Raw genomic sequence first — 26,412 nt, forward strand, 5'->3', positions numbered from 1 at the left:
CGAACACTTGATGCCCTATCTTTCTCCTGGAAGTGGGCTCTACTAGGTCCCTCTACCTACTGCACAGGATTTCTTTGTCACTCCCTTTGAGTCATGAGATTCTCACATCTCCCTGTTCTCGGGTACCATTTGCAGGGTCTCCCACCCTCCTACCTCTCAAGGTTGCCTGTTTCCATTCTTTCTGCTGGCCCTCAAGGCTTCAATCTTTTCCCTCCACCCAATACCTTATCATGTTCTCCTCTCTATCTCCCTATCTCATTTCCCAACCAGTTCCTTCCATCCCTGCCTCCATCCCATGTGATTTCTTTCTTCTTCTTGCCAAGTTGGATGGAGGCATTCTAACTTAGGACCTCCATCTTGTTAAACTTTTTGAGTTTTATGGACTGTATCATGGGTGCTGTGTACTTTTTTGGCTAACATCAACTTATTACTGAGTACATGCCATGCATGTCCTTTTGGGTCTGAGTTACCTCACTCTGGATAATATTTTCTAGTTCCATCCATTTTATTGCAAAACTCAGGATGTCTTCTCTCTCTCTCTCTCTCTCTCTCTCTCTCTCTCTCTCTCTCTCTCTCTCTCTCTCTCTCTCTCTCTCCTCTGCCTGCCCCTCCCCCTCTCCCTTTCCTTCTCCCTCTCTCTCCTTTCTTCCTTTGTTTATTTATTTATCATTGGGTATATTATTTATTTCTTTACATTTCTTTTTAAATTTAATTTTATTTTTCATTTATATTTTACATTACATATTCCATTCACCACAGCCCCATCCACCTTCTGACTGCTCCATATTCCATGCCTTCTCCATGTGGATATCTCCACACCCACTTCACCTGACCTCTATATGCCCTTGATCCTCCAGTCCCTTGAGGATTAGGTGCATTATCTCTGAATGAACACAGACCTGGAAGTCTTCTACTGGATGTGTGTTGGGTGCCTCATATCAGTGGGTGTGAACTGCCTGGGGTGGCCTAGTGTTAGAGAGATCTCGGGGTCCAGATTACCTGAGACTGTTGGTCCTCATACAGGATGGCCCTTCTCAGCAGCTTCATTCAGCTTCCCTCATTCAACAACAGGTGTCAGCTGTTTCTGTCCATTGGTTGGGTGCAAATATCTGCACCTGACCTTTTCAGCTGTTGCTGGGTCTTGTGGAGGGCAGTCATGATAGGCCCCTTTTTGTGAGTGTTCTATAACCTCAGTAATAGTGTCAGGCCTTGGACCCTCCCACTGAGATGGACCCCACTTTGGCCTGCCACTGGACCTTCCTTTCCTCAGGGTCATCTCCATTTCTATCCCTATTCTTCTTTAAGACAGGAACAATATGCGTCAGAATTGTGACTGTGGGGTGGCAACCCCATCACTTACTTGAGCTTCCTGCTGGAGGTGGGTTCAAAAGTCCCTCTCCCTACTGAATGCCCTAGGTTTCCCCAAACCTCCTCTCTCCTGAGGTTGCTTGTTTACATTCTTTCTGCTGGCCCTCAGGGCTTCAGTCCTTTTCCCTCAGCCAATCCCAGACGAAGTTCCCCTCTCCCCCCAATTCCCCCTACCCTGTCCACTTTCCTTCCCAGGTCCCTACATTGCTCCTCATTGTGTCTTTTCACATAAATATAAAGAACCTTATATTGTAGGCACAATCTGATATGCATTGTCCCTTTAATAAAATACTTCTTTCTTTGTAATGTTATCTGACATTCTTAACAAATGCCTAGTACATTTTAAAGTTATTCCAAAGTACAGCGCTTCTGTCCTGTCATAGGCAATACTGTCAGTGTACTTGACACTGCTAATATTCACCCTTGTTTCTCTTTTCAAATAAGTGCCTTTCATTGCATCAGTAATCGATGATATTTTAAATCTCAACAGAAACAATTTAACTTTTTTGTTGATATTTTATATTCCGTTGTTGTAAAAACACACACACACAGTGATCAAAAGAAGCTTGTGAGCAAAGTGTTTATTTACTTATGTACCTTGGTCACAATATATTGAATGAAGCCAAGGCATGAAATTGGATGCAGGCACTCCATGAAAGCATGACGGATAATGGCGATGACTGGCTTTACGTCCATGTTGTCTTCAGACCTTTTTCTTATAACTCCAAGAACAACTCGCCTACAGATGGTAGTGTTCACAGTCAGTATGGTCACCTAATATTAATCGTTAATTAAGTTCATGGTTTACATACAAAACCACAGGTCAGGATGATTGTAGCATTTCCTCAGTTGAGATTCCTGGTTCTCAATATCTTCAGAATTGTGTCCTTATGGATGACACCATTTTTCACCAAAGTTTGGTAATTGGTATTACAAAAGACAGTTCTGTCCTGTTTCTAAGTTCAAATTTGAATATTATTTAAAATTTTATAAGATTAAGTACTACTTTTGTTAAAACAAAGAAAAAATATGTTGAGTATCATTTAACATTTTCATAGTATGAATATTTCAATAATGAAATTTATCTTTGTACTTATGTATAAAATTTGAATCTGGTTTAATTAAAATAACATAACACTTTGGGACAAAGATACACATTAGCAACCCTGCACTAGAAGCCAAGATTGAGAAAACCTCCACAACCACCATGACCCTCCCGCTGGTGCTGTGGTAGACAGGGAGGAAGGTGATCCAGACACTGCAGAACACCAGCATGCTGAAAGTTAGGAACTTGGCTTCATTGAATGTGTCAGGAAGGTTCCTAGCCAAGAAAGCCAAAGTGAAGCTCCCCAGAGCCAAGGAGCCCAAGTATCCCAGGACAACGTGGAAGGCAATGACAGAGCCTTTATTGCAAAGAATGACAATCTTCCCATGTTCAGATTGTATATCTCTGTCAATAAAGGGAGGAGATGTTACCAACCAGATTCCACAGAGAACAAGTTGGATTAGGGTACAAATGGGAATGACCAACTTAGGAGCCCCTGTTACCAACATCCCTCTCATTCTTCTTCCTGGAGTAGTGAGCTTGAAAGCCATGACCACAGTTACTGTTTTGGCCAACACTGCAGAAACAGCCACAGTGAAAAATATTCCAAATGTGGTTTGCTGCAGGATGCAGGTGACCTGGTCGGGATGTCCAATGAAGAGCAGGGAACAGAGAAAGCAGAAGACTAGAGAGATGAGCAGGATATAGCTGAGAATGCGGTTATTGGCCTTCACAATGGGAGTATCCTTGTACTTCACAAATGTGACGAGGACTAGAATTGTGAATACCGAGAAAGACACTGCCATGCAGCCTAGGGTCGTCCCCAGTGGATCTTCATAAGTCAGAAATGATATAGTTCTTGAGAGACAGTAGGTTTGCTCTATGTTGGCATACTTATCATCTGGACACCTCACACACTGTTCCATATCTGCTGGTAAATGGACATAAACCCTTATACGATATCATAGTTGCATAGGTAATAATTTTATATTTGTGTTTTTCATAGCAAATATTAATAAATAATTTAGTGTTGATGATCTATTCCCTTCCTTTTTGCTGTAGAACCACTTACTTAAAATTGCCCAGTATTGACTTATGCATTGTGATTGAAAAAAAAAAAACATCATGGTAAGTGGAACAGAAAAATATTCTTATTGAACAAAAACAAAAATATGATGAATAATTATATGCATAATCTCAGATTATTTAATTCTTGTAAAAATAAATTCACTATTCACAGACAAGGGTAGTGTGCAGACATCGGTACTGGTGTCAGTTGATGAAATGCATCACGTACTTTGTTTGCTCTGTGGTTTGTGCCTCTGTCTGTATCTCCACATAGGAACCAGAAGATACAATTTCTCATTCACATACTGTTTACATAAAGGAATTTTTTCATTCTTGAAACTGTAGGCCTCATAGACCTATGCATGTCCCTTTCATTGTTTTCCAATCTCTATCTTGCCAAATACACATTCCATGCTATAAAGCATGAAGCTTATGGATGTTCACATTTATCCCTCTTTCCTTAGCTAAGCTCTAAGCCATCTCTTGCTGCATTTTGAAATCTTCACTCTTGTTCTAATTCTTTAAGAGGAAATACTTAATCCTCTGACCATCTAACCTCTTAAAATATATTTCATTAAACAACAACTGTTACCCTGAGCATCTGGTCTTTTTCAGAGAGTAAGCTGGGTGATAGAGGGAAAGATTTTGGACTGATCAGGTGGTCAACTTTCTATGTGCAACAAATCAAAGAAAAATAAACATATGCATAGATTATTACATCTAAAAGGTTTCTTTAAAACATTGTTATACAGGTATGTCCTCCTAAATACTTTCTATATAATATGAAAACAGTAACCATCATAATTTGAGAGAAAGGCCTTGTTTTAAGAAGATATTGGAAGTTTTTTGCTGGTTCCAAAAGAGGTTGGCACTATTTAACTGATTATGTTTTCAGTCATGGAGATGTTAGGTCTTTAGTTCGCATCTAGGCCATTTCATATTTCTAGTTTGGATAGAGAAGGTATTCAAATTTATCAAATATTCTTCTGTATGCAAGAATGTACCTGTTTCATTGGAAACCTCATTTTCTGGGCACTGAACACAATCAAAGCAGCAGTCTGATGTTTCTTTCTGAAAAATTTTCCTGAATCCAGCAGTACATGTCACACTACACACGGAGGAGGGAACCTGAGGCAGTGCATAAATGTTATATAATATGCATATGAGTGTGTGTATTTCATGTATTTATCATATGAATAATGACCCATAGATTGATATATGGAGCACTAACAGAAATGGCTATACATATTCCTCTGATAACTTGTATCACTTTACAATATCAGGCACATTTTAATCATGTTACCTCCAACACACTGATTGTCACACAAAATTTACTACATCATTTAATATTATTTTTGCATCATTCAGGTTGTAGCAATTCAAAAGTGTACCTTCCTAAACTGATCAATCCAAAAAGAATGTTTAGGTGGCACAAGTTTTTCTCTCATGATTTATAAATTACAAAAAAGAATACTGTGATATATGGAGGGAGAATGTAGGGTAAATCAAGAGAGAGTAGTTTGATGACTATGAACAAAATATTTTATATAAGACTCCCATAAAATTAATGAGCATCCTCCACCTACATATGGGCTTCAAAAAAGGCCCTCCAATTGTGAGCTTTAGATCATTTCCCTCTAACCATGGCCTCTAGGAAAATGTACATGTGGCCCAAGGAATTTCACTTAGTTTTGCTCTGTGTTTAAAGAGCCTGAAATTTAGGTCATCTGTCCTTCATACCATCCTACATTCATACACCCCTATAACTGATGATAAGCATCGAGTGCTTAGAGACTGACACTCATGACTCATTAATAATGCTTGTATTGCTACCAGGATTACCAGGGTGTAACTGAAGATGGGAATCTTCTAAGCTGTGATGCAGTCTCACCTGCCCTGCTCAAGGTAGGCTAGGTCACTCCTTTATCCATAAAGAGATTTGGGACTTTAAACAGACACTAAGACGGCTTTAATCGTATAGTCCTAAACATCAATGTTTAGACTACCATTTTCTGTCCATCACATATCAAATACAATCTCCGTATATAAGAGGGTCCAATAACTATCTTGTAAGACTGACAGGGCCTGAGAACATCTCTACCTGCCCCAGGCCCCAAACTCCATTTCCAGCTAAAAAGTCATCAGTAACTACCCTCTCTGACCAAGAATTATTCCAAACCATTCACTTCCTGATGAAGGAGGGCACAAACTTTTCACTTAACTGTGGCTCACATCAAATACCTCATCTGAAAGAGACATTAAAATGACTCCTTTTCTTCCAGAGGTCCTCAAATTCACACCCTCTGTCCAAGAGATCTGTAAATATCATCCAGTCATACCAGGGCTTCAGCACCTGTACCTCTGTCTATGGAAGTCCCAGACACTCTACATCTACTCATAAATATTTTCTCTTTCCCTTTTGACTAGTGGGCAACAAAGCCTTCTAATGCGTATATTGGCCTGATATATTTCCTTTTGCCCAAGGGGAACTCATGCCTACCCTCTTTGTAATGTGTCCATAGATCTTGTTCTATTGACCTTGTGTGCCTGCTACATCCCAACTGTCTAGGATTACTTCCAAACTTCTTCCTGCTACAAATATTCTGAGACATTTCTCCACTGGATAATGGGTTCTTAGACTTATCTCATCTGACTTAAGGCTTCACAGACCAAAGGTAACCATCCAACCTGTTGGAATACTAGAACAATTGCTGTCTGCTGTCCACATGGCACACAAAATGTATGGATATTCTAAATACTGAAAAAGCATTGGAAGATGATCTGGAACTTCCTATGCTCTACAAGGTATTTATATATTCTCCAACGTGAAATGGTCCTTCTTAGTTTATTGAAAATAGCCAGAGATTTTACCCCTCTGACAAGTTGATATAGAATTTCACCTTTGCACAGAGTTTCTCAGAAAGCCTGCTTATGATCCCATGAAGTTTGCCACATTACCTCTTTGATGAAGGGCACAACAGTGCTAATGCTATGCAAAGCTGTCCAAGCTCCTCCCCCATCTTACATAGGAAGATTTAGACATTCACAACAGAAAGTGCTCCAGACATGGCCTGTGTAATCAGGGAAACCCCACATATTCCCCATCTTCCCAGCATATCTCCTATCTACCCCTTCTAATTTTCATGACCTGGGAAGCACTGTTTTGAACTAAGAGATCTCAGAGCACTCTGGACTGAAATCCCAAACAGAAGAATATCAAAGCAAGGGTAAATCAGATTCCTGTCTTTGTTGTCTTCCCTTAGACAGAGATGACCTGTCCTCCATGCATAGGACTATGTGGATGGACATATATTTGAAGAGGATACTAATCCTGAGACTACTGCATTGCACCCTCTTAGAATACTTCTAAGACTGCTGACTTACCTACCATGGACATTCAGATGATGCGTATTTTTCATTGTGATTGCAAGTTTGGAGTTGCTGATGTTGCAAGTGGCTGGAACATCCTATAATTCTCACAGTATCAATCAACATTCACCTTCTACTCAGTAGGGCTGTATACATAATAGTAAGAAGTCTCAGCCTCTTCCATACAATCCTTGGGAGATCCTCTCTCATTCTTCTCCTTCAGAGCATCTTAGATCTATCACCTGTGTCCAGAGGGTCAGAAACCATTCCTCTTCTGCAAACAGGGATATTGGATATGTCTCCAGCTACCTAAGGAAATCTGAGTATGCTCTTTTACAGAATTGGATTTTAGACTACTCCCTCTCATTAATTATACCCAAGCTATTTCTCTTCTTAACAATAGAAATTCTGACTTGTCGTTTCCAATAGAGAGATACAGACCACTAATATCCAAAGGGTTCTCAGATGTTCAAAATATTGCCCTGTGGGAGTAGACTTACTAAATCTATTTAATTGGGTCGCAGCTCCTTCTGTTGGGATCAAAGGGATTCTAATCTACTGCCTCTGATTGACAAGAGAACCTCAGATTTCATTTTTCCCAAACTGTCTTCAAATATTCCGTCTGACCAAGGAGGAGGTTGCATTGTCCTCCTCTGATTTAGGGTACTCAGACATTCCCCACCCTATCTTTAGGACCTGTAACAGTTCAATCTACCAGAAGGGACCTCCAGACCACCCAGACTTAAAGTTTCAGAGCCTAAACTTAGCAAGTACTGCCCAGAACAGAAGCTCGTTGCCTAAAGGCAGAAACTACAAAGATATGTTCCCCACATTGCATACCTAGACCTAGCAGATGAACATATTCTTAAGAAGGAGAATTGGTGTGGGAGTGTCAATCAGATTTTCTGATAAATGCTCAGACTGCTGCCTGACCACCCAGCACAACATTTACTACAGAGGACAGATGCTCTAGTCTCTGATGAGGAGCTGCAAGCTGCAAGCTGGAATGTGCTGCACTACTTGAGGTAGGCTGGAACTTTGATCTTATATCAAGGAAAGTGTATGCAAATTTAAACTCTACCCAACCAACATGATTCTTTCCTCTACAAACAGCTTTTAGATCTCCAATTTTTCCCAAAGGGGCCATCACATCTTATTTCTTTTCCTTGTCCCTTGTCCTCTCATCTAGGAGACTACTAGTCAGTCATACTTCTCTGATTATTGTTGGGGACATTCTTCATCTGAATATGAGGCTGTCAATAGTGCCCACATACCCTGACTAATGGGATCTTAAAACTCCACCTCTGGCCAAGGGTACTTCAGAAAGTCCTTTCTCATTAAGTGTGGGGTGTCTACATTAGCATCTTTGTTCAATATGCCTCTGGTTGTACCTTCTGGCCAAGCAAATCTTCCACTTCACTCAAAGAGACATCAGAATTACACAACTGATGTAGCTGATGGTATATGACTGAATACCTCCAATAAAATAAATACCTTCTATAGCATTTCTGTCTACTGAACTAAGTACCAGTTATTATAAAATAATATCTGAAGCAATGAACAAGTATGCGAAATTGTTTTTACGTTGCAATCCCTAAAAATAGCCAGAAACAAAGGAAAGCCTAGTCATTAATCAAATCTATACACATCAAATGAACATTTTGTGTTTTGTGGGTATATTTATAGAAGACTTGGCAGTTTGAATGTCCAATCATTATGTCTTAATTGGGGATAGTAAACTATGCTTAGTGTGTGTGCGTGTGTGTGTGTGAACTAAATGACATCATGCCTTTAGTGTTTAGATTATCATCACATCTACCTGTCTGTCTATCCATCATCTATGTATATGAGTATGTATGAATGAATGAATGAATGTATTTATGTAGTTATGTATGCAGCTATTTCTCTATTATCTATCTATCCCCCTCTTTCTCCCATTGTTTCTCTGTTTATCTCTCATCTATGAATATATGATTGCATGTAGATAGGCAGTATTAGGAGGTGTAGCCCTGTTGGAATAAGCCTTTCCTTGTTGGAAGAAGGGTGTCACTGGAGGAGGTGGGTTTTGAGGTCTCATACATGCACAAACCATACCCAATAGACATCTGTCTGTCTGCTGTCTGTCTGTCCAAGACTAGCTGCGACAGTGGGTTCAGTGATCCAAGAAGGGGATGTGGGTTTGGTGGCATATAAAGCAGGCAGGACACATTTACACACATGGTGGAAGAAGCAAACTTTAAGAAGCTCAAACAATTATATATATATATATATATACACATACCACATACACACATTTGACATTTGGTGGATGGAGCACAGCCCCAACTTTATTTTTTTCTTGCACTGTTTACTTATCCCTGCAAAATCTTTTAAGCAGTATAAAAATTACACTGTGGTTAGTTTGTATTTTCTTCTAGTGAATAATTTTGAGAATATGCAAGGAAAAACATCTCCCCCAATATCCTCCCATCATCAACCATTTAGAAATTACAGATAAAAATAAAAACAAATTATCCCCAAGAATCCACACACATTTCTTTTCTTTTAATTAGGAATTTTCTTCATTTACATTTCCAATGCTATCCCAAAAGTCCCCCATGCCCTCCCCCCAATCCCCACCCACCTCCCACTTCTTGGCCCTGGCATTCCCCTGTACTGGGGCATATAAAGTTTACAAGACCAATGGGCCTCTCTTCCAATGATGGCCGACTAGGCCATCTTCTGATACATATGCAGCTAGAGACATTGCTGGCAGCCCCAGGTGAAAGGGAGGAGGAGAGAGAGACTTAGAGACAGAGACAGAGAGGCAGAGAGCACCTCTGTCCCTGCACTTCTACAGGTATAACAGGAGCAGGGGGAGCAGATCTGATCAGCTGCCCTCCCGGGGACACAGCCAGCCTGGCCAGACCTTTTGCCTGGAGAGCAGACCTAGGCCACACACAAACTACTTCTCTCATGAGCACACGGAGCTCACTTCCTGTCCGTCCTGCAGTTGCACTTAATATCCACGGGATGGAGCTGGTGATCGCCTGTAGTCCACACACAAACTACATCTCCCAAAAGAAACCGGGATGCACTTCCTGTCTGGCACAGGAAGTCGGGGCTCAGGCATGCTGGGAGCTATAGTTCCCACATGGGTAAAAGCACCTGCCTAACCTCCCAGGACACAAGGGATTGAAAACCAGACCCTGTCACTGGGTCAGAGACACCTGCCTGCACGTTCGCCGAACTACGCAGGATGTGACACCACGGGCAGATCTGAGACCTTGGACAAGGACGGGAGCGGAGCTTAAAAAACTAAAATCTCTAAACCATAAAAAAAAAAAAAAAAAAAAAAAAACAAACCTAAAATTCTAAAAGAAACCTTAAATTCTTTAAAAAAAAAAAAACAAACAAAACAAAACTCTAGAACACTAGAAAAAGAAAATCCTAAAAAAAAAAAAAAAAAAAATTCCTAAGACCCCAAACCCCTCCAAAAGCTCTAAAAACAAAACAACAAAAAAAAAAAAAAAAAAAAAAAAAAAACTTAAATGTAGAAGAAAAAAAAAAAAAAAAAGAAACCTGAAAATAAAAGACCCTTGTAATTGGGGAGTTGTTTGTTTTATATATGTGCAGAGGGAATATAAGTGTGAGAGATTAATGTTGTAATATTATAATATTAATCTTTGAAAACTGCAAAATTAGAAATAATATGTACTCAGTTGCATCCTCATCTGAGAGTAGGGACACTGAACTCTTGAGACTTTTTAATAAGTAACAGAAACCCTATCGCTGAATGTAGAAAGTCTGTTCTTATTTTTCTTTGTTTTTTTCTTATTTATTTTGATTTCAAATGATATCCCCCTTCTAGATTTCCCCTCTGAACACTCCCATTCCACCCGCTCACCTGCCTTCATGAAGGTGCCCTGCCACACATCCACCCACTCCACATGTTTTATTAGAAAACACTACATCCTGATTGTATTGGCTTTAGGATCGGTCATCTACTTTTTCTTTAAAATTGCCATCTCTGTGAGAACTGCACTTTAGTGAAGATGATATTGGTAAATTACCATGTCAAGAAGAACGAACAACAAGCAAGCAAGAATGGTCAAACAGAATGTATGTGTTCAGCCATCTTACCCTATCCATTAGGTATAATCACCACTGTAACAAGTGTAAGAAATGTTCCAAAAGACCCAGGAAGCAGCTGAAAGAGTCAGATGCAGATATTTGCACCCAACCAATAGAATGAAGCATATGACCCATGTTGTTGAATTAGGGAAGTCTGAAAGAAGCTGAAGGGGAGGGTAGCCCATTAGGAGGACCAGCAGTCTCAATTAATCTGGACCCCTAGATGTCTGAAACATTGAACCACCAAACAGTCAGCAAACACCAGCTGATATGAGGCCCCCAACAAACATACAGTAGAGGACTGCTGCATCTGTATTCAACCTGAGAGGATTCTAACTCTCAAGAGAATGGAGGCCCCAGGGAGTTTAAAGGTCAGGTGGGTTGGAGGTGAGGGGTGGGGACATCTTTGTGGAGACAGCGAGGTCAGAGGAGGTATGGGATGTGGAGCGTTTGGATGTTGTATGTGGTGTGGAATAAAATCTGGAATGTAAAACACTAAAAGATGTTGCAATTGCACCGAATCATGGAATATTTGCAGAGAGTGATGTTGTGCTTCCAGGGTTTTATTTCCTTTTCTCTATAAAGATGCAGTCTTGGAATGTAAGTATTGGTTAAGATATTTAAGTGGCTGGGAATTATGTGTCAACTGTGCAGAAAATTTCTTCTCCATGCTGAATATCTGAGTTCTGCTCCTCTACCCATGTCAGCTTTTCCACAGCTGTCTGTGTGTCTAACTCCAGGGTCACTGGATGCCTCTTTCTTGCAGATCCATTGTATACACATACAAGCACTTGTGTACCTGCTCCACATAAACACACAAAGGCAACTACTAAAAATATTTTTTGTTAATGTTTTCTGTATTCTGTCTCCTCAGTTGCTATGGCCCTGCTACTATGGTCACTCTCACCGGGCCCCTCAGTTGCTGCTGCCCAGCTTTCCCTGTCACTCTCTTCCTACCCCGCCCTGCAGCAGCAAAGAGTACTTTGAGAGAACAATGACACTGACCATCAACACCTGATATAAAGAAGTAATAATGTGTATGTGTTTATATGTGCATGTTTGTGTGTGCAATATTAAACTTAAATAACTTATTACTCCTATTATGATAAAATTGATGCTGAAACACTTGATATAGAGTTTCTTATATGTTTATCGAATATACTGATCAAAATGTGGTGAAGGTCTACTGTGGGACATTTCCATTAGTGATTTACACACTTAATGAACTACAGTCAATTCATAGTAAAATTGTGTCATTTCACATAAAATCAGAGGCTTATATCGCAGGCACAATCAGAACCTCATCATCCTTTTAACAAAATGTACATTTCTTTATTTGTTATCTGATGTTCTTAACATCTACCCAGTACATTTTAAACATATTCCAAAGTTCAGTGCTTCTGCACTGTCATTTGCATAGTGTCACAGTGCTTCACACTCGGCTAACATTCACTCTTGTGTCTCTTTTCAAATCTGTGTCTTTTATCACATCAGGAATCTATGATCTTCCAAATCCCAACAGAGGCAGTTCATCATTTAGGCAATTTGTTAGATTTTGTTGCTGGAAAAAAAAATGCCATGACCAAAATAAACATGTGAGAAAAGTATTTACTTATTTATCTACCTTTTCATAGTACATTGAATGAAGTCAAAGCATGAAATTGGATGCAAGAACTCCATGAAAACAGGTGGAAAAATGTTAATTACTGGCTTCATGTTCATGTTGTATGCAGTACCCTTTCTTATAACTCAAGGACAGTGTGCCTAGACCTGGTGCTGTTCACAGAAAGCAGGGTAACCTTATATTAATCATTAATTAAGTACATGGCTTAAACACACAACCATAGGTCAAAATGATGGTACCCATTCCTCAATTGAGATTCCCAGTTCTCAGCATATTCATGTTTGCTGTCCTGTTTGTAAGTACACATCGGTATATAACTAAATTTTTTTATATGATGAAGTACTAGTTTTGTTAAGATGAAGAGTAAGATAAGTTGAATATCATCTAACATTTTCATACCATGAAAGTTTCAATGAAGCAATTTACCTTTGTGGTTCTTTATAAAGTTTGAATCTGGTCTAATTAAAATAGCATAACACTTTGGGACAAAGATACATATTAGCAACCCTGCACTAGAAGCCAAGATTGAGAAAACCTCCACAACCACCATGACCCTCCCCCTGGTGCTGTGGTAGACAGGGAGGAAGGTGATCCAGACACTGCAGAACACCAGCATGCTGAAAGTTAGGAACTTGGCTTCATTGAATGTATCAGGAAGATTCCTAGCCAAGAAAGCCAAAGTGAAGCTCACCAGAGCCAAGGAGCCCAAGTATCCCAGGACAACGTGGAAGGAATGACTGAGCCTTTATTGCAAAGAATGACCATCTTCCCATGTTCAGATTGTATATCTCTGTCAATAAAGGGAGGAGATGTTACCAACCAGATTCCACAGAGAACAAGTTGGATTAGGGTACAAATGGGAATGACCAACTTAGGTGCCCCTGTTACCAACATCCCTCTCATTCTTCTTCCTGGAGTAGTGAGCTTGAAAGCCATGACCACAGTTATTGTTTTGGCCAACACTGTAGAAACAGCAACAGAGAACAATATTCCAAATGTGGTCTGCTGCAAGATGCAGGTGACCTGGTCAGGATGTCCAATGAAGAGCAGTGAGCAGAGAAAGCAGAAGACTAGAGAGATGAGCAGGATGTAGCTGAGAATGCGGTTATTGGCCTTCACAATGGGAGTATCATTGTACTTCACAAACGTGACGAGGACTAGAATTGTGATTGCTGAGAAGGACACTGCCATGCAGCCTAGAGCCATCCCCAATGGATCTTCATAAGCCAGAAATGATACAGCTCTTGAGAGAGAGTAGGTTTGCTCTATGTTGGCATACTTATCATCTGGACACTTCACACACTGTTCCATATCTGCTGACAAATGAAAAAGAACCCTTATAAGTTATCATAATTACATAGGTAGTAATTTTATATTCATGTAATTTCTAGGAAACATCAATAAATAATTTGCTGTTCAGCATCTATTCCATTCCTTTTTGCTGTAGGAACCACTAACTTAAGATATCTCTGTATTGACCTATGCATTGTGATGAAATGGAACGGAAAAAAATTTTATTGAACAAAACCAAAAATATGATGAATAATAATATGCATAATCTCAGATTATTTAAATCCTCCAAACATAAATCCACTATTCACAGTCAAGGGTAGTGTGCAGACATCAGTACTGGTTCCAGTTGATGAAATGCATCATGTACTTTATTTGCTCTGTACTTGTGCCTTGGTCTGTATCTACACATAGGAACTAGAACATACAATTCCTCGTTGAAATACTGATTGCATTTAGGAATATTTTCATTCTTGAAGCTGTACACCTCATAGACCTATGCATGTCCCTTTCATTGTTTTCCAATCTCTATCTTGCCAAATACACATTCCATGCTATATGGCAGTAAGCTTATGGATGTTCACATTTATCCCTCTTTCCTTAGCTAAGCTCTAAGCCATCTCTTGTTGCATTTTTGAAATCTTCACTCTTGTTCTAAATCTTTAAGAGTAAATATTTAATACTTTGTCCATCTAACCTCTTAAAATATATTTCATTAAACAACAACTGTTACCCTGAGCATCTGGTCTTTTTCAGAGAGTAAGCTGGGTGATAGAGGGAAAGATTATGGACTGATCAGGTGGTCAACTTTCTATGTGCAACAAATCAAAGAAAAATAAACATATGCATAGATTATTACATCTAAAATGTTTCCTTAAAACATTTTTTACAGGTTTGTCCTCCTAAACACTTTCTATACAATATAAAAGCAGTAACCATCATATTGTGAGAGAAATGCCTAGTTTCAAGAAGATATTGGATTTTATTTGCTTGGTCTAAAAGAAGTTGGCTCTATTTAACTGATTGTGCTTTCATTCATGGAGATGTTAGGTCTTCAGTTTGCATCTAGGCCATTTCATATTTCTACTTTGGGTAGAGAAGGTATTCAAATTCAGCAAATATTCTTCTGTATGCAAGAATGTACCTGTTTCATTGGAAACCTCATTTTCTGGGCACTGAACACAATCAAAGCAGCATTCTGCTGTTTCTTTCTGATAAATTTTCCTGAATCCAGCAGTACATATCACACTACACACGGAGGAGGGAACCTGAGGCAGTGCATAAATATTATATAATATGCATGTGAGTGTGTGTATTTCATGTATTTATCATATGAATAATGACCCATAGATTGATATATGGAGCACTAACAGAAATGGCTATACATATTCCTCTGATAACTTGTATCACTTTACAATATCAAGCCCATTTGTATTCATATTACCCTGCAACACACTGAGTGTCACACAAAAATTACTACATCAAGTAATATTATTTTTGTATCATTCAGGTTGTGTCAATTCAAAAATTGTCCTTCCTAAACTGATCAATCCAAAAAGAATGTTTAGGTGGCACAAGTTTTTCTCTCATGATTTATAAATTACAAAAAAGAATACTGTGGTATATGGAGGGAGAATGTAGGGTAAATCAAGAAAGAGTAGTTTGATGACTATGACCAAAATATTTTATATGACTCCTATAAAATTAATGAAGTACTCCTAAGTGTAAAAGAAAACCTTAAACACACTGTCCCTTTCTCTCTTTCCCCTGCATCTGTGAGGGAGCTCCCCACCCACCCACTCCTGCCTCATCACTCTAGTTTTCCCTGTGCTGGGGCATCAAGCCTTCACAGGACCAAGGGATTCTCGTCACACTGATGCCAGATATGACAATCCTCCACGGAGGAGGGGAAATCACGAAGGAAGAAAACATTTAAAATGTAAATAAATAAAAAACATTACAATATATATAAATAAAAATGAGAAAACCTTGAATCTGGAGAAACATTTATGTTAATGAATGTATGTTATACTTAATTAGGCTATAAATATGTTTACACAGAATTAAAAAAATTTCCCATGGATAATATATTTAAATTGTTTTCATTAATCATATGTACATATATATTTTACTATAAATCCATTATATATATATATATATTCCTGTATTGTAGGTAATAGGCATTTGGATACTACTGAACATGGAATCAGAGGGCATTGATCCATCTATGTCCAGATATACTTGAAGTTGAGCATTATCAAAACTTCATTATTATTACTTAGGATGGTCTTTTTCAAAAGTAGCAATTGGTCTTAACCACAAAGTCTCATATTTTAAAATCCACATATCCTGAAAATAATTACGGTATACCCACTGATGTTCCTCCAATGGCCCATTCCAAATCACCAGATATATGAAGTTGTTGACTCTTTGGAAAACAAGGTAAATAGCTTCCTATTTTCACTTTTAATCCAAGGCCTTGTGGAAAATTCCAAACGATGAAAATATCATACTCTGTACACTGATTTTCTCTATGCTTCATGTTCACCAGTTCTCCAACAGGGTTTGTAAACACCCTGGTTTTCATCAAGGAAGACACCTAGAAGAGATTCATGCTTACAATATCAATAAAGCATATCAATAAAGGTAATGCAAAATTGACAATCCCCCAATTTCTTAATGACTTTCAGAAAAGAGAGCTGTATTGAAATAAACGTGTGTAGAAAAATACAGTATACCTCATTGATAACTGAAAATTTATATATTTCAATTAATGATAGATGATAAAATTTGCTAGGAAAAAATGATTACTAGATAATAAGTAACGCAGGGCATGAGTGTGAGTGTGTGTCTGTCTCTTTATGTGAGTGTCTGTGTGATGATTCTTGTCAAAAATACTTTTTTGAAAAATGAAACAGTATATGAGAGACTGAAGGGGAAGTCTGAATCTGGAAATTGTGAAAATAAATAATTTTCATGTACATACAGAATACTCAAAAAATAAACATAAACTTAGTAAAATGTGGAGTCAGTCATTTATGTTATTGTAAATTGTTAATATAAATGGCTAAATAAAAATCACAGCACATGTGTTAATTTCTGAGAAACTATTTTTTAGCCAAACATTCCAGTCTAGTCATCACTTAAGGCTTTTATGATAAAACTCTTGGCTCCTATTCTAAATTTTGAACTCTTTTGGTGAAATGTGAGACACCTTTTTACAAAACTCACTGATATTCATAAAAATGTATTAGCTCCTATTAAATATTATATTTGTGCATGCTATTCATCCATGTAAAAGGTTTATTAGAGAGTTGAAAGAATAATCTCTGACAAATGTACAATTGTTCGTCTGGGTCCATTTAAAAGATCACATTGATATTTCTAACCATAATGGAATGTAAAACTTTACCTGCTGACAAGCAGTGAAATGTCTTTTGTGTTCTGCCTTTTTCTGAGACTCTACTTGTTGAAGAGTGTATTCATGGTAGGTGTGGGCCGCAGCATAAACAGCATTGTACAGATTGTAACCTTCATCACTCATGGCCATATCATAGTTGTTTAGTGCTGTCCATTCCAATGTGTTGTTGAACGTAATATGATCCATTTTACTGCTGTTCTTAGAGATTGAAAAATTAAAATAATTCCACTCCAATATTGTTTGAAAAATATCTACTGGGTATTTGGCAGTGTTCATTGTTTGCATAAAATTCCTAAATTTAGGAATCTCCACTTTGTGGTGTGCAAAAGTAATAGAACCATGGAAGAGATTAAGGGTGAATTCTTTTTTATGTGTGATGACATCCCATTGTGAGGTTGTGATCCAGATTCTCTGAGCACCTAAATCTTCCCATCTTCTAAAGCTGACTTCTAGAGTAGAGTTCATATCACCATAAATGATAACAACATTTGCTGAAGATGTCATAATTTGCTTATCATATATTGTAGACCTGGTCATATATATCTGCATGTTTTCTGGGATCATATTAACAAAAGCTAAACAGATCCCATGCCTTTGGCTCTCTTCTCTTAAATCTAAGAGAAACTGAATACCCTGATCATCATCTGAGATGACCAGTCCTATCCAAGTCCATCTAAAATGAAACATCAAGGAGACCATGCCATGGGATAAAAGTGTGTCCTTGGTGGCTACCTGATGGACATGGGGCAGCCGGTCATGGTCGCATAGGTTAGGATTAAATGGTCCAAAGAAAACCTAAAGGATGTAGAAGAGAGGATGAAACTTCCAATGAGGAATATGATTATTAGGATGTTTGGACTCACATACAAGTAATGCTACTCACCTTCCAGAACTCTAGATAAGAAAAGTAAGATTGTACTATACACATTATGTATTATTCCTATTAGATTCTAGAATATTCCTGACAAGTCTGAAATTCCGAGAACACAGTTTAACCTGTCTGTATAGTACATCTATGAACTGATTATTTAATTCATACATATTATATATATACATACATACATACATACATACATACATACATACATACATACATACACATATATATATATGTTTGTGTGTGTGTGTTTATAATGTTTGTGTATGTGTGTGTGTTTGTGTTGCAGCACACTCATAAATGCATTCTGTCCAAGTTTTCTTGTAGGCAGCTGTAAATGTAATTTAATGTTCTTAACACATTCAGTGTCACAAATTCTTACCAGTGGCATGGAAGAGTGTATTGCCAGTTTTAAGGATGTTTTCCATGATGCTCCTGTAAGACCTATCATACATGATTCATCTAAGTAACAGAAATAATTAACAAAATTCATTTTTCCATCTCTTTGTGTATATTCTTGATCCAGATCTCTCAATAAATCCTGACAGTTTCCACCAATGATAGAGAACATCAAACTCATGTTGGGTAAAAGGTAAGGATTCTTGTTGATCTCATCAGTAGCAAAAAACTTTACCAGAAGAAGCTCATATTCACTTGCTGCAATTCTAAAAGAAGCCATAGTGATGATTAAGGGAGATGTGTGAAATATAAAATTTCAACTGCAGTAAAGTTGAAATATGAGATAGGCTAAATTTCTGTCTAAATGTCTTGCAATATGCCTGATATATTAGGGATCTTTAGAGCTGAATACAATTTAAGAATTTATACACATTGGGTACTATGATATGATACATTTTGTATTCATGAATATAAATAAACATTTTTTTTATCTATGAATGCCATCCTTGAACTAAATTATAGTCCTATTGTGTAAGACTGTTATAAAATAACCTTAGAGATGTATTTCCACAGATATATAAAAGAGCATGACTTCCACTACATATTTAATACCTAACAGATTCTCCTTGTAATTTTTATTTAACTGCAATTTATACATCAATCATCTTAATATTATTGACTACTTTGAGAATCAACTAATATATCTGTTTTTTTCTACTTTTTTATTTTTATCCTTTTATACCCTAAAATATCATTAATGCATATTTAACAATATCCATAACTGAGGATACTATGTCTAATGTTCACTACTAAGTTATTACAAAACATACAAAATACTCTTTGGGAAATAAGCATAATAAAGAAGCATAAAATTTTATATAGTGAATCATTAAGAAATATATTCAAAAGCCCTTATTAGATACCACCTAACAGTATGAGAGTATTCAAAACCCATTATATAGTTGTGTATCTTGACTAACAATTAGCTTACTTTAAGAAGATTGTCAGTGTTCAATTAAAGAAAATATTTTATCAGTATAGGGAGAACTTTAACAGAAGGGCAAAGCCTGTTTCCCATGACATAAACAATTCCTTGTCTGAACATTCTATTGTATCTTGGAGATCTTTGTAACCCCTGTGATGTCATCAGTTTTGTAACAACACCAACTGCTCTTAGGGCTTTCAAACAGTCTCTTGAGTTCACCCATATTTATGTTTGCAAGATGGTGGAGGAGTCTCCTTGAGAGTGAGAATTGAGAGTTTAGAGAAATAAGAGAGAGACCTAAGGAAGCTGGCTTTACATCTCACTGTAAAGCATCAAGGAAGATGTGGTCCTGGGACAGGAACTGTGAGTCACCGAACAGTGTTGTGAAAATTCCTGGAGTAGGCATACTTGAGTCTGGCTTCCCAGTAATGAATAACAGAAAATGCTGCCACTGTGAATTTAAGGAACTTTCCTGCTTATCATAATTCCTGAATGGTGAGGATTCTAGTACATTATTTTGTCCATCCAGGGAGACAGGAGCAGGCAAGTCCAAAGCTAGTATAGTGTGAATTTTTATATTTTATTTTATTGGATTTTGGCTTGCCAAAAGGAGACCATAAAGAGTCAGGGAGGAAATGATATTTCCCAGTTTATATCTGTTCAATATTTTACTATATTCCCAGTTTGTTCTTCTAGTTACAGTGGCTATCAGACTGTACTAACTCAGAGCAAATTATTCTTATGAGACATTACATTCTCTGAACTCCTCTGAAAACCAACCCCTGATAGTGACACCCTAAACATACTGAATCAGCAGTTTGTGTGTCTGACGTGTCTTTAATAGAGGAAAACAACTGTCAGAATCAGAGACAGATACTTTTTCCAATTCAAGATCATTTAAGTCTTTCAGTTGGATGAATTGTTCAGTCTTTTGATGATGGTTTGCCATACATAACTACTTATTCCACAGTCATGAGCCCAGATTTTTTTCTTTTAATTAGGTGTGTGCATTAGGGATCAAAGTCCCATTCCAGATGTCTACTGTTTGTGAGGTCTATTAGATACCTTAAGTACTGTATGCATTTACATATGTTTATTCTTCCTGAATATACTATACCAGATAGGGAAATCCCTTTTATGTCAATGGGATTGAATCATTCAAACATATTTACATAACATGATTTTGAGGAAGAAACCTGAACTTTATGGTAAATATAAATGTTTAATCATCATGGTGTATTTTATGCAAGTAATACTGTGTCCTACATACTTTTCAATGATTGCTGAAGAGAAAAGTACCCGAGCTCTCATCCTTTCATGTGGTTCAATTGTGAGAAAATCTCTTCAATCTATTCTCTAAATGACTTTTTCTAATTTGATTCATGTAATATATATCTCCTTAAAATATTGGTAAAACAATCCATATTTTTTTTAAAGTAACCTTTACAAAACCAAGAGTTATGTATTGATTTTATAGTGTGACTTTAGAGAGATCCTCTGAATCAGAGAGCTTATCATAAGAATTTAGATCAAAGTCAATTTGTTAATAATCATTCATTACAGAAGAGCTGTTCTTGAAATATACTGCTATGATAAGGCCTGCTCACGTGTAGAGGACCAAATATTCATTCACATTATGCTCCAATGAATATGAATCTTGTTATGAAAATTCTGGTATGGAAAACACCTAACTATTACTACAAAGAATTTTATAATGAAACTTGGATATGGAGACATTAGATAAACTCTTTATTGCCAAGGAGAAACCCATTAATTTTTCCATTTTTTCCTTTTTTATGAGATTTTTTAAATTTTACATTTCAAATGTCATCCTCCTTCCTGGTTTCCCCCTCTGAAAACATCCTTTCAGCATAGAGCCTTCTCAGGATCAAGGGCCTCTTCTCCCATTGATCTTCAACAAGGCCCTCCTCCACTAAATTTGCAGCTGGAGCCATGGGTCCCTCCATGTGAACTCTTTGGCTGGTGGTTTAGACCCTGGAAGATCTGAGCTACTGGTTGGTTCATATTTCGCTCCTCCAATGATGCTGTGAGCTGCTTCACCTCTTTGGGTCCTTCCTCTAGCTCCTCCATTGCCGACCTTGGGCTCCATCCATTGGTTGGCTGTGAGCATCCACCTCTGTATTTGTCAGACACTGGCAGAGCCTCTCAGGAGACAGCTATATCAGGCTCCTGTCAGTAATCACTTGTTGGCATCCACAATAGAGTCTGGGTTTGGTGAATTTATATGACAAGGATCCTCAGATGGGGCAGTCTCTAGATGGTCATTCCTTCAGTCTCTGCTCTACACTTTGTATCTCCCCCATGGATATTTTGTTTCCCCTTCTAAAAGGACTGCAGTAGCCACACTTTAGACTTCTGTCTTCTTGAGTTTCATGTAGTTCATGAATTGTAACTTGATTATTCCAAGCTTCTAGGTTAATATCCACTTATCAGTTAGTGCATACCATGTGTGTTCTTTTGTGACTGTCTTACCTCATCAGGATGAGAATTTCTAGTTTCTTCCATTCAATGAGTTCATTGGTTGTAATAGTTGGGTAGTACTCCATTGTGAAAACGTACCACATTTTCTGTATCCATTCCTCTGTTGAGGGACATCTGTGTTCTTTCCAGCTCCTGGCTATTATAAATAAGGCTGTGATACACATTCTAGAGTATGTGTCCTTATAACATGTTAGAGCATTTGTTGGTTATATGACCGAGAGTGAGAATTTGTCTTAATACAACTGAGTATAATATTTTTCCTGAAGATACAAAAACACAGTAGATGGCAAGGTTTTATGCTATTACAAAATTTAGCAAGTGATTTGTATAAACAGCAGAAATCTCAGTTGGACTTATTAGCTGAATATGATGAAAGCAGGAAAATATTCATAACTTTATTTGGGATGTCATGTATATATTATTTTATACCTTTCTATATTTTCATTTTAAAATATGTCATGGACAATCTTAAAGTAAGTTGTTGTTGGTATGACTCTTTCAGGAGATCTGCTTAGTCCACTCTCTTCTACATATGCACCTACAGGCACAGTTCTGGGGTGTCCTGATTAGTTCATATTGTTGTTCCTCCTATAGGGTTAGTAACCCCTTTAGCTCTCTGGTATTTTCTCTAGCTTTTTATTTAGGGGCCCTGTATTCCATCCAATAGATGACTGTGAGCATCCACTTCTGTATATTTCACTGGCATAGCCTCAGAAAAGAGAGCTATATCAGGGTCCTGTAAGAAAAATCTTGCTAGCATATGCAATAGTGTCTGGGTTTGGTGGTTGCATATGGGAAGGATCCTCAGGTGGGGCAATCTCTGGATGGTCCTTTTTGTCTTTCTCAGCTCCAATATTTGTCTTTGTAACTCCTTCCTTGGGTATATTGTTTTCCATTCTAAGAAGCAACGAACTATCGACACTTTGATCTTCCTTCATCTCAAGTATCATGTGTTTTGCAAATTGTATCTTGGTTAGTCTGTTTCTGGGCTAACATCTGCTTATCAGTTAGTGCATACATATGTGTTCTTTTGTTATTGGGTTACCACACTCAGAATGATATCCTCCAGATACATCCCTTTTGCCTAAAAATGTCATAAATTCATTGTTTATAATTTCTGAGTAGTACCCTATTGTGCAAATGTACCAGAATTTCTGTATCCATTCCTCTGTTGAGAGACATCTAAGTTCTTTTCAGCAACTGGCTATTATAAATAAGGCCGTTATGAACATAATAGAACATGAGTCATTATTACACATTGGAGCATCTTCTGGGTATATGTCCAGGAGAGGTGTTGCTGGAACTTCTGGTAGTGCTATGTCCAATTTTCTGAGGAACCACCAAAATGATTTCCAGAGTGGTTGTACAAGCTTACAATCCCACCAACAATGGAGGAGTGTTCCTCTTTCACCACATCCTAACCAGTATCTGCTGTCACCTGAGTTTTTGATCTTAGCCATTCTGACTGGTGTGAGGTGGAATCTCAGGGTTGTTTTGATTTTCATTTCCCTGATGATTAAGGATGTTGAACATTTTTTCAGGTGCTTCTCAGCCATTCGGTATTCCTCAGGTGAGAATTCTTTGTTTAGCTCTGTACCCCATTTTTTAATAGGCTTATTTGATTTTTTAGAGTCTATCTTCTTGAGTTCTTTATATATATTGGATATTACTCCCTTAACGGATTTAGAATTGATGAGATTCTTTCCCTATCTGTTGGTTGCCTTTTTGTTTTATTGACAGTGACTTTGGCCTTACAGAAGCTTAGCAATATTATGAGGTCCCGTTTTTTCCATTCTCGATCTTATTGCACAAGCCATTGCTGTTTTCTTTTAGGAATTTTTCCCCCTGTGCTCATATCTTTGAGGCGTTTCATCATTAGAAGTGATTTTAGACCCATGTCTTGCTTTTATGGTGTGATGGGATATTCAGGACTTGCTATGATGGGAAAGTTTGGTTCTGTTGATACCAAGTAACCTTGCTTTCTGTTGCTTCTGTTCTTATGCTTGCCTCCTGCCATCTGATTATCTCAAGTACTTGCTGCCCTCAATATATCTGATTAGAGCCTATCCTTTCTATAATCCTAGTCGATTCAGGATTCGTCAGAGTCCATCGTTCTCTGTGATCCTTTTGATAGAACTTAGTGGGGAAACCCAGTGGGGAAACCCCCACTCAACTCCCGATTGGGCGTGCACCCAAGAATCATGAACAGAACACAACACCTTGATGTAAAAACATGAGGTAGTTTAATGGCAGAGCTCCGGGTCAAAAGGTATCTCACAGAGGAGTCAGTGGATTCGACCATGAGGCTAGGAAGCTAGAGGGTTTTATGGGGTATGGGGCTTAGGGGTGTAGAATTCAGCATAGAGACACACTATTAGCATATTCAAACATTAACAGAAAGATTTCATGTCAGTAAAAGGGCATCAGGACTTTGTTCCTGTGGGATGGGGGCTTATCTATGTTCACATAGCAACCAGTTGATTTATGACTTTATCCAGCATCAAGGCGCAGTAGACAGAGGGGAGATTCCAGCCAAGTGGTGTTGACTCAGACAAGATAGCCTTGCATTCTTTTTCATCTTTGCAGTCAAGCTGTTCTTAGGAATGTCTTCACAACAGCCCTGTCTGTTCTGCTTTGTCCTCTGCCCCAGGCCGCTGTTTCATAGACAACTCTTTTACATGAATCACAAGTTACAAAATCTCATTTTCCTTCACTTTGATTACAGGTTCCTATGAACCTTAGATTCTGGGTGTCTCAGAGTTCTTGGAAGTCAAGCTTTCTCTGAGACTCTGAAATCCTGGTGTCACCAAGCTCCTGCTATTCTGTGACCCTGTTATCCTAAGATCTTGGGCATGTTACAGGGTCTGGAAGTGGTGTCTTTTCTGAGGACTCTGGAGCTGTCTGATCACTGATCCAAAGATCATGTGGAGAGTCCTCTGGGCGTCTGTTAGGGTGTCTGCTGACTTGAACCCAAGGGAACCTGGAGCTGGTGCCTACTGGAAGGGACTTGTGCCCGTGATTAAGCAGGTATCCTACTCCCCTGCTGCTAACTCAGGTCCCTCGCTATTGGATTGGAACCGATGTTGTGTTCCACTCACCAGTGATAGAGAGATGGAGGTGAGAGTCCTCTGTGGAACGTGGGGGTGTCTGCCAACCTGCACCCTGCCAACCATTATTAATATTAGACTGCATAGCCAACAATACACAGTGAAAAACAAATTAACTGAACTGCATCTTTGGAGGTCCTCGTCTGAAAATGACCTGTCAGGGTTCTGAGCCTGAATATTGATGTCTAATACATACATACATACATACATACATACATACATACATACATACATTCATACATACATACATGTGTGTGTGTGTCTGTGTGTGTGTATGTGGCTTCCAGGTTCTATATTTTGATAGAATTCCTTTATGTTGTAATGTATGAGATTCATATTCTCATTCCTTCTTTTAGGATCCACTACTTATGTTATATGTTGCTGTATATTTCAAACCTGATGTAATATTTTAATTTAGTGGTGTTTTGTTTGTGTATATTTTGGCTTTTGGAATTTGTTTGTTTCCATTTTTGATTTGGGTCTCCAATTTGATTGTGTTTTATCTTTTCATCTGAGGGAGTTGACAAACATAAAAGTACAGTGTGGTAGAATTTATTCTTTCTGCCTTATTATTTTGAAGCTAGGATATCAATTCTTTTCTAAAAATATATTTCATGTGTAAAATTTTGTATGTGTTTTTGCCTACATGCTTGTCAGTGCACCACATGATTGCACTGCCTATGGAACCCACAAAAAATGCAGAAGATACACTGGAATGGTAGTTACAGAGAGTAGTGATTCCCAATAAGGGTTTTTATAACTAAACCAATGTCTTCTTCGAAAGCAAGAACTATTAATCAGGTGAGCCATCATTCTATTCCCTGTCTTTTTAAAAAAATTTTTTTTTAATTCACATTCCAGTCATTGTACAACTTCCCAGTTCACTCTTCCACAATTCCTCATCCCATTCCCCACTTGTTGCCTCCTGCAAGCAGGTCTTCTGCAAGATCAATACACTATATAATTAACTGAAATTTCTGTCAATGCTCTACAATATTCTATGTGATGAATAAAATATTTCTTTCTCTCTTAATGTCTACTCCTCTAATACTTAGTATGAAAAAAAAGTCTCTTATCTTCTCTCCTGCAAAGGGGATGATATTGGGATGTCATCTACAACATTCATTCACTCTCTCACACAGTTTGTGTTTTCTCTTAGCAGTCAACTAATACCAAAGTCACACATTCACTCAGATTCCAAAATAAGGTATCTGAGGTCATGTAAATTGTCATTCTGAATCAGA

General features: G+C 38.0%; 1 protein-coding gene across 1 annotated transcript; it reads right to left on the reverse strand.

Moving 5' to 3' along the window:
- Nucleotides 1-1,944: 1,944 nt before the first annotated feature.
- On the reverse strand, nt 1,945-18,839 carry LOC147000054 (vomeronasal type-2 receptor 116-like). The gene is made up of 5 exons (XM_085834332.1): nt 18,558-18,839; nt 17,290-18,093; nt 16,252-16,476; nt 4,486-4,609; nt 1,945-3,341 (listed from the first exon to the last, which is right to left on the reverse strand). Exons 1-5 carry the CDS (start codon nt 18,753-18,755, stop codon nt 2,437-2,439), a joined length of 2,256 nt encoding a protein of 751 aa, XP_085690458.1. The 5' UTR covers nt 18,756-18,839; the 3' UTR covers nt 1,945-2,436.
- Nucleotides 18,840-26,412: the final 7,573 nt, after the last annotated feature.

The sequence above is a fragment of the Mus caroli genome, unplaced genomic scaffold (assembly GCF_978045245.1).
Source record: "Mus caroli unplaced genomic scaffold, Mus_caroli_1 scaffold_22, whole genome shotgun sequence".
Lineage (NCBI taxonomy): Eukaryota > Metazoa > Chordata > Mammalia > Rodentia > Muridae > Mus > Mus caroli.